This window comes from Corvus brachyrhynchos, unplaced genomic scaffold, assembly GCF_000691975.1.
Source record: "Corvus brachyrhynchos isolate BGI_N302 unplaced genomic scaffold, ASM69197v1 scaffold239, whole genome shotgun sequence".
In the NCBI taxonomy this organism is placed as follows: Eukaryota; Metazoa; Chordata; class Aves; order Passeriformes; family Corvidae; genus Corvus; species Corvus brachyrhynchos.
This window is the reverse complement of record NW_008246057.1, coordinates 1,854,394-1,863,963: the sequence shown is the minus strand read 5'-3', so window position 1 is coordinate 1,863,963 and position 9,570 is coordinate 1,854,394. Positions and strand designations below refer to the sequence as shown.

Below are 9,570 nucleotides of genomic sequence, written 5' to 3'. Positions count from 1 at the left end.
TTACCAATGCAAAGAGTGAAAATCATAGTATTTCTATAGCAGGCATCAAGTTTTTCTGTGGCATCCAGCCAGCAGTTGGAAAGTCTGTCTCATGTCAGTGAGGACAAGTCTGAACTACATTACTGCAAGGAAAAAAAAAAGCATTTAGTTCCCGAGAATTTAGATTTCTCTTATTTTTCACACACTGCACTGCTATGGTGTTCAGTGTAAGACATAAATATATGCTTCTTTCTAACACCTTGATCATCTTCCAATGGAACAAAATTAGTTACATAAAATAAGTAAATCTCTTCTGCATTACTAGGTAAGCATTTCTTTGTTCCTTTTTTCAATTCTTTCTTTTCCTTTTCTTTTTTTGTTTGTTCATTGTTTTAAACATCTTTACCATCCCTTTAAGACCAGATACAAAATGGTTGGTCACTTGAAGTGAAATAGAGGCCAGGTGCACACAGCAGTGTCCAAAATGAGTCCTGAACATCTCTGCTGAGCTGTTGCTGAACATAAGCAGACCAAAGGCAGGATGGAGATGGGACAAAAGCTCCTGGGCCAAGAACTGCAGCTCAGCATGTGCCCCATCCATGTGTCCAAGTCTTGCCCAAGCTGAGGTTCTCACAGCCAAGCTCACTTTTAAATCTGACCAGGTCCAGAAATGGCAATTTTTTCAGCCAAACACTTTGGCAGACTCTGTTTGATCCCATGTACCCAGAGCAAAGCTGCTCAGAGTTGGGCTTGTGCTTTCTCCCAGGCCCATCTGCTGTATTTTGGCTGCAGAGCAGCCTTCTCCCAGCAGATAGGTGCTCTATCCTCACCTCATGGCTAGGATGCTCTCCTGGGAGGTGGGATGTGGCCCTGAAGGCCCTGTGTCTCTGAGGAACCACACACTTCCCAAGAAATGGGAATTAATGGGAAGGCAAAACTAAGAACTTCTTCAAGCTTCAATGGCAGCCACTGTCAGGAGCAGGTTTGGGGTCATAATTTCCCTCCTGCCTTCATCAGTGAGACACCTGGCATTGGAGCAAGGGTGACATTCCACCCTGATGACTTAAGGACCCAAATGAAGACTGAAGTGCAGTGCTGCTTTGCACTTGAGCTACCAAATGGCATTAAAGTTACATACACTCACCACTATCAATCTCTCACACATCAGCACAGACCTTTCCTTTTCACGTGAATAAGTCAACATTAACCCCTCTCTCAATTGCCAGATGCTCTAGAGATCTACCTTACTGGGACAGTGCCAAAAGCTGTGCCAAGTGTACATCTGTTTTCTCTCATTGTCACCAGGAGCCCGGTCTTTTTTTTGTCCTTGTTTGTACATTCCAGTGGCAAAAAAACCCCCAAAAATTAAAAATTGCAAAGCCTTGGAAAACTAGTCAGGAAGTGACTTGGATTTGCTTAGAGGTTTATAGTCTAGATTTTGACTTGACAACTTTTGATCAGTTTAGTCAATTGTGTTCAAGATTAGCTGTAGAAAAGGGTATAATTTTGTTAGACAAACTGGTTTAGATTAAATTATCATACTACAACAAAACCTATTTTTGCTTGTGGAGAATCATAGTTACTTTGCAAAGCAGACAATTACTCCTTTTTCCTAAGGGCCACATTCACTAAAAATAAGTTTATGCACTAGAGAGGAAAGTATGACTTACTACATTATGAGTGTTCACTTCTTACTCACAGACAAAACTCACAAGTGAAAACATTCCTTGAATGCACAAATGGGAGATCTGTTGACTGCAGGTCTTCACAGATCTGCCCTCTCATGGTTCCTTCTTCCCCCAGTGGGAGAAGTAGAAATCTGCATTAGGTGGAATGGGCCTTGTCCTCCACATAGGTCTTCCAAACAAGGGTGCCTTCTTAAATTTGGCTGCAAATGAGCTCTCTTGCTTGGTCTCCTCCCAGACATGAGGATGCTTATTTCCCAGATCTTCCTTTCCTTTTGGAAGAGAGTGCACAGGGACGGGAAACATAAATCTGAATAAAAGTGTTGTACTTCACTTCCTGTAAAGTAAAAGTAGAAGATAACGAAGTGGAGTAAAGCTTTTCTTCTCTTCTCAACATAAAGTAGTTAATGATCAAAGAAGGATAACTGGAGTACAAAACCCCCATAGAGAAACACTATGAAGTGTGCATACAGTTTTAGTGAATCTGGCCCTAGGCAGCACCAATTTTCATTAGCTGAAAGCTCTTAACCTTTCCCTAAGGTAATGAATTGTAAATGAAAGCCAAGTGGGACAGATTCTCAATTGCCTTGTACGTCGAAGTTAAACAAAGAGTATGCTTCACACCAGTTTGCACAGACTTAAAAAGTCATGCAAGGACAAAGAAGAATCACTCCCACTAGCTCACTGCTCCAAAAGGATTTACACTATGTATAAAAGAAACTGACACTCTCTCCTTCTTCCACCCTTTGATTTCAACAGCACTCGCAAACAAAATTACATGATGAATTTTTCACGGCAACATGGGCTCAGGCATTTCTACAACAGAAGACGAAGGTCACTTAGACGATATCCATGAAGAAACGAGAAATTTATTTTTTCTTCCTCCCAACATGTGATGTGTTGCTTTCCATTCTCCGAGTCTAGCACTGCATCTGGTATCAGGACTTTTCTGCAACTGGCTTGATGAATAACTGAAAGCCTTTCTCAAGACAGAGTATACACCACTTTTTCGCACTGTGAACTAATGAGAAGTGACTTATTTTCTCATAGGTAAATGTTTTAATGTTGATGTGTCTGTGAAAATTGTGATCTGTTGTAATATCAGTTACAGTGGCAGTATTGGAAGTAAGCAACTAATTCTGTTTAACAGGAAAAAAAGTTTAAGCACAAAGACTTTTCAGATTTTATGTTTATAAAAATCTACATACTAAGTACAGAATTTAACATTCTTTGTCACATAGGTATTTAAGTGCACTGTATTTCAGCTCTGTGTCATTTTATAAGATTAAGTTATCATTGTTTGTCCTCTTTGTATTCTCTTCTACAACATGACACATTGGCACTGTATTTACTTGTTTTGTTGTTGTAATATTTTTGCTGCTGATTTTTGGGCTATTTACCTTCTTAAAAAATGTATTAAAAAATAATCATCAAAGTACCTAATCCAGGATATAATTGCAAAAGTAGTTGTAAAGGCGTTGATATCCTTCGGTCTTATTCTTTGATATGTCTGTTGGTTAGCATTGTTTTGTGGATAAAAAAAAAGAATGCTTGACATTAAACTTTTTTCTACTAAGGATTTGTGAATTAAGCCCCAAACAGAAATTCCCAATTCCCTGTCTAAATGTAGTCAGTTCTCTGAAACTGATTTACTTACAGTAACTGCCATTTGGTGTCTGTAGTAATGAAGTGATTTGTAAACAGTGAACGTTTCATTGTGTTCTCTTTGGTGTTTGTTTCTATTGCGGGTCATGTTTGTATCTTCTAACAAAGTTGTATCTACACCAGCAACGTTATAATGCCCCTATAGCCCTAAACTGTCTATTATCATAAATAAAATGCTTCACTTTATGGTGAACCAAGCTGAAGATCCATGCTTCAATAAAGATAATGTCAACAAAGAATTCTGATGTTAGACTTTTCAAGCCATGTGGGCTTTACATGAAATCATAAATGAAATTCTTCTACTAAATACCTAGATTCTAAAGCAAACATCAAGGTTATTTTTTAATATTTAGCACATCACACTTAACAGCACTTTGCAAATAACACAAATGAAGAGATATCCACAGTCCCACCTATGGGCATAACATGGTCCTTGGAACAGGTCCTGGCGCAATGAATGAAACAGGACCATGGACCAATATGCACTCTTGCTTTATCTGCAAACCAGAAAGTGTAAACCACTGTTTCCAAGCTCTGGCAACACGAGTGTGGCACATAAGGAACCTGGTTCCAAACAGACAAAGCTGGTAATTCTTAGAATCATAGAACCATTTAAGGTTGCAAAAGACCTTTAACATCAAGTCCAACCATTAACCCAGCACTGCCAAGTTCACCACTAAACCATGTCCCTAAGCACCACATCTATACATCCTTAAAATACCTTTAGAAGGGGAATGGTGACTCAACCAGTTCTCTGGGCATCCTGTGCCATGCCTGACAACCCTTTCAGTGAAGAAATTTTTCATTACATCCAATCTTAACCTCACCTGGTGCAAGCTGAGGCCATTTCCTCTTGTTCTATACTTTGCTACTTGGGAGAAGAGACTGATGCCTGCCTCACCACAGCTTTCTTTCAAGTAGTTGTAGAGAGCAATAAGGTCCTCCTTGAGCTTCCTTTTCTTCAAGCTAAACAATCCCAGTTACTGGAGCTTCTCCTCATCAGAGAGAAGTATCATATATACCTGCTGTGCTCTTACATCGTGCACATCTGCTTCTAGCACTATATCTGTCTGAAACAAAATGGTGTTTGCTACAGATCCATGTTCAGCTGAACATGTGTTTAATTTTTAGGAGGTTTTTGATCACAGGTACCTGAGCAGTGCAGAAAAAAAAATGAGATCATTCAGTGACCAACTAGTCAACACCTTGGCTTGGTCAAAATTATGTGACAGACCTTTGGATGATCTGGAAACTTGCTGCAACAGTCCAGCCTCCTGCAAACTCACTGTACTGTTCTGGAGAACCAGTGTACTTTGTGCACTTCCAATCCCTGAAACAAGATAAAGGTTCTATTCAGAAAAATAGCAGGAAGACAAAACATGAGGGTATTAAAGAATATAACAACTTAATGTTTGGGCAAGCGATTTTAAAATATTGTAATAAGAGTTTTGCCCATTGAACAAACAAAACTGCAAGATATAAACATTCCTATTTTTTAAGATAGTTTTATTTGCTTTAATATATCAATAGAAGGGTGATATTTCAATCTAAAATGCATGTGCAGCTAATGTGCTTCCAGGGAATTAATTTATTTTAAAGACTTTAGATATAATGAGGCACTTTGCCTGACTTTTCAGGCAAGAGATCAGCATAATCAGAGAAGCTGCTTTTCACAGTTGTGTTTCTTTCCTTTGAATAATGTATGCAATTACAACTACAGTGGAATACAAAGCATTTTATCCAAACTCACCACAAACTCTGCACTGGCTTTTCTCTTCCTTCTCTGGGAGATTCCCAAGTGGTATTATCATTTGAGCCCTTTCCAGATTCCAGGAAGTTCTTCCTTAGACTTTTTCCATTCCTACAACACCTCGCATAGCATACACATATGGTATGCTCAGTAAATGTGGGGGTTTTTTTATTTTTCATCCCATATGGCTGAAAACAATGAGTCATCTGACATTAAACAGTTGTTAAAATAGCAAGGGTGGATAACAGATAATCAATGGCAATAAAAATGCAATAAAATATACTAATAAGCTTATCTACTGGTGTAAAACTTTGGCAGACATAACTATGAAAACTGACTTTTAGTACTTTTAGTATGCCTTATAGTCTTCCTCATTTCTCCTGTCAGCTCACTAGCCCATGTTCCCATAGAATAAGGAGAACATAAGAGAAATTAAACAAAAATACAGGAAAATTCAACTCTGACCCGCTGGAGTTCCCGAAATAAACAAAACCTGAAGTTCTCATAATTTTACCTAAATGTTTTTCTCTTGAGCTTGCTTCATCCAAAGATGATAACATTGTCTTAATGGGAGGAAATATGCAGAGCACCAATATTTTTGAAGGACCAAATCCAGCTTTGCAGGATCTTGACAATTTATAGAAAAGGGTAGTAATGAAATAACACAGCAAATACACTCAAGGACAAGACATTGTCAAAGAGCAAGGTACCAGCACACAAACTGGGTAAATACCGGACTAGACAACAAAACTATAGAAGTAGAATCAACAGCATAAAGCAGTTTTTAAAAATGCCACTTTGCATTGCATCAGTGGAAGTATTTATGATAAAACACAGTAAATATAAATACAGCTACCAGTGCCGGTAAAACAGACAGCAGTTGTCAGCTGTTGAGCCCTTCACTTAAATACAGATGTAAACAAGTTGGAGATATTGCAAAGTACTGCGGCAGAAACAAGACCCTTGAGCCCATGAGGTTCCAAGTAGAGAGAGTTGTTTAGTCTAGAAAGGAAAACATTTGGAAAGAGACATGACAACATCCATAAACATGGTTCTATGTTTTACTTACTTGCTAACCCTTTAGGGCAAATGTTACTGGGTGGAAATGCTGCCACAGCATCACCTCATCATTTATCCATTAGTAGTTAATGGGGTTGGTTATTATCAAAGCAGGAAGCCAGTGCAAGGCCCCAGATAAACCCCACTCAGATCAGCTTTGTAGTGAGGTTTAACTAATGACTCAACACTGGAGGAACAGGAACAAGCCAGCTGTAAAGGGGAGCTACCTTCATCCTGAGCTGGCAAGGGAGCCTCAGAACGAAGCAAGGTCAGCAAAAGGGCTTGCCTATGTTAAGCATGGCCCTAAAGAGCTCTTTAGGGCTGTTAGCAATCCAGAGCAGCTGAGGCCATGCAAGCACTTGCAGTGCATCTGTGAAGGAGCAGACAGAGCACCCACCATCCACAGGTGGTGGATCTGTTGCTGGAAGAGAAGACCATGGGGTATGAGGATGCAAGCATTGTACAGGGGACATGTGGATGAATTGTCCAATGTTCTCCTCTGCTGCTGCTGTTTTCTGACTTTTGCTTTTTCTTCCCCATGTTATTCCTGGTTCAGCTGAAGGGACTGAGCTGGCAGTAAGCCTAAAGACTTAGGCTCTGTGTGGCTAATTACTACAGAGCCTGATGGGGAGAGTTTGAGCTGGCACGTAGCAAGGCAGGGCCAAGCAAAAATGCTGTTCCAGGAATGGACGAATACCATACTGGAGGATGATGATAAATGCTGGGTTTATAGACTGAAACAAATTTCTTAAGCTTCTTTTAAAAAAGAAGAGAATGTGGTTGTGTTTTTGAGCTCTGCTACTCAGGGGAGATCTGTGCAAGGTGGTGGCAAAGAAGCCATGTCAGAAGGCTCAGGTGTTTCCCTGACTCTATCTGGCAGAACTCTGGGAGGTACTGTGTAGTCACAGGTTTCAGGGCTACTTCTGCATTAGCATGAAGCTTGCTGATCCCCTCAGGTCCCCCTTTCCCTGCACACTGACCATGCGCATACATGCCAGCCCTCTGCTGATAACCTAAAGCTCCAGGTGGGCTAGAAATAGCACATGCAAAGCCATTCAACTGGTTTATACTCACAACTGGACAGCTGATTTAAAATCACACCCTTCTCAGGGGATATTTTAAATTATTTGAGTTCAGCCATTTTCAAGGAACTTCAGTACAAAAAAAGGAAAATGTCCCAATGTTTGGGCCTCTGCTAGAATAACTGTGTTATCATGGACAAGAACAAAGCTTGACATGAGTTATGTGTCTGTATAGGACGTGTGTAGGAACTAATTAACAGCAGCATTTTAAGAACCAAGCCTACTGCCACTGAAATCAGTGGGAAAACTCCTGTACATTAAATGTGTTTCACTTCATATGGAAATGTCCACCTCAGCTTTACTAATTCAGCTGGTTTGACCTGTCCTAGGACCTGTGTAAGACTACAAATATATACAGGGGTTTTTCTGCCTTAGAAAGCTGTATCATTCTTAGAAGATCCATGAGTGTAGTTAGGGCATGGTGGGGAGTGAGCCAGTCAATGGAGCCTATCTGACCCATTTGGGATGTTTCATATGGGAAGTGTATGCCAATGGCCCAGTGGGAAGTGTCAGAACTCTGCACTCCCAGCCCCTCAGCCACCTTCCCTGCCCATACTCACCATCAGCAGCTGTCAGAGGAAGTTAAGAAACAACCAGCCCAACAGCTGGGGCTCCAGGCAGCTGTGAGTGCTGGATCTGGCCTTTGACAGCACCTTGCAGCTTTCCTTGCACTGCTGGAGAGCAGTGGCTTCCACTGCTCCATCCCCTGCAAGCTGGCTGAGCCTCCAAAGCTCCCACTGAGCCCCCAAAGCTCCCATTTGAACCCTCTGTCATCACACAGCTCCAGTGGCGTGTGCGCACCCTTAACTTATATTCCCCAATTATCCTCCACAGTAGTGTTTTTACTCTTCTCAATTGTCTACATTGTTTATTCTGTATTAAGTTTCCCTCCCTATTCTTGTTTTGACCAAAAATCCTCTTCTCATCTTGTTGCTACTGAGTTTAGCACTGTATCAATCCCTGGCCTTCTCCCAGAGCTGAAGAACCACAGCATCTTTTACCATTTTAGACAATGCTGGAAAGAAGCAATAAAAAGAATTATTAACCTTTGAGTGTGTCAGACTAAAACGCACCAAGAAATTAAAACCAGCTTGTACTTAAATGCAACCATTGACACAATTAGCGTAACATAATCCTCAGGATTACCGGAACATTCAAAATACTTTGCACCTGGGTGGACTTTTCTAGCAGGAAGTCTGCTAATCTGTGTTGGTTTGAGGCTTTCTCTTCTCCTTTCCCTTTGTGCAGGGTGTATAAACAGGTCTTTCTGTTGTATGTTACTGCAATTTATGTTTTACTGGCAATAAAGCATTTCAGAATTTCACTACCAGGCCACACCTTCATAAGTGAATTACACCTGCATTCTAACACAGGCTACAGATTTCCAAGTTCAGAAAAAAAAGAGCTTTTTGGATCAAACTATGAATCAACAGAGATGTGCTTCCCAAAGTATCTCCATTTACCCAGTTCTGTGTAACAATGGCATCCAACATCATTTCACATCAAGTCTGATGTATGTGGCATTATCTATCACTCTGAAATTTTTCAACAAAATGTCTTTTTGTTACAGCCTATTTTGAATAAACAAATCTTCTAAAGGCAACTTTAGAAATGTTTTGATCTTGAAATTTCTCAATTTGACAACACTGAAATTTAAAGTGCTGTATTTCACCTTGAATTCATTTGAATTTTATTTAAGTTACTCTTCAATTCTAACAAGGGCTACCATGTAAAGGAATCATTTTAAAGTTTTCAAATCCTATTCAAGTCCTGTATACACCGGTTTCACAAATTTTTTCATGGTCTTAGTGCGTAATTTCAAAGCTGGAAAAAAACTTCCATGAATTCTGTGAACAAACCCAAATCTGGGAAGTGGGAAAACATTTTTGTCTTGGGTGAGAGAGAGCTACTATTATGATGGAAAACATTATAAACCAAGGACTGAAAGATGTGATCTGTGAAGGCATTTCACTACTAATTCTTCCATATTCACAATGAAATTGATACCTATGTATTCTTTGAGCCCCGTAAAGAAATAAAAAACTACACCCAGATAGGTATTTGAAAAGAATTCTCAGTTCAGCTGCTCAGACACTGGAATAGGTTGCCCAGGGAGGTGGAGTCACCATCGCTGGAGGTGTTCAAGAGGCGTCAGGATCTGGCGCTGGCCGATGTGGTTTCGGGATTACAGGGGCAGTGCTGGGTTGACGGTTGGACGTGGTGATGTTGAAAGACTCGGCCAACCTTGCTGACTCCACGATCCCATGACTCTGCGGTTCCCTCCGAGCGCTGCGCCCCGGGCGGCTCCGAGCAGGGCAGCGCCCGCGCAGCCCGCACCGCCGGGGACGCG

The 9,570-nt window shown here is 40.7% G+C and overlaps 1 protein-coding gene across 1 annotated transcript in view; it reads left to right on the top strand.

The window, feature by feature from the left end:
* Nucleotides 1-3,568, top strand: part of RELN (reelin) — a 233,623-nt gene extending 230,055 nt beyond the window's left edge. The window contains exon 64 of the mRNA XM_017745972.1: nt 2,424-3,568. Within this exon, the coding sequence (XP_017601461.1) occupies nt 2,424-2,520 (97 nt within the window). The 3' untranslated portion in view covers nt 2,521-3,568. The remainder of the gene's footprint in view (nt 1-2,423) is intronic.
* The last annotated feature ends 6,002 nt before the right edge of the window (nt 3,569-9,570 follow it).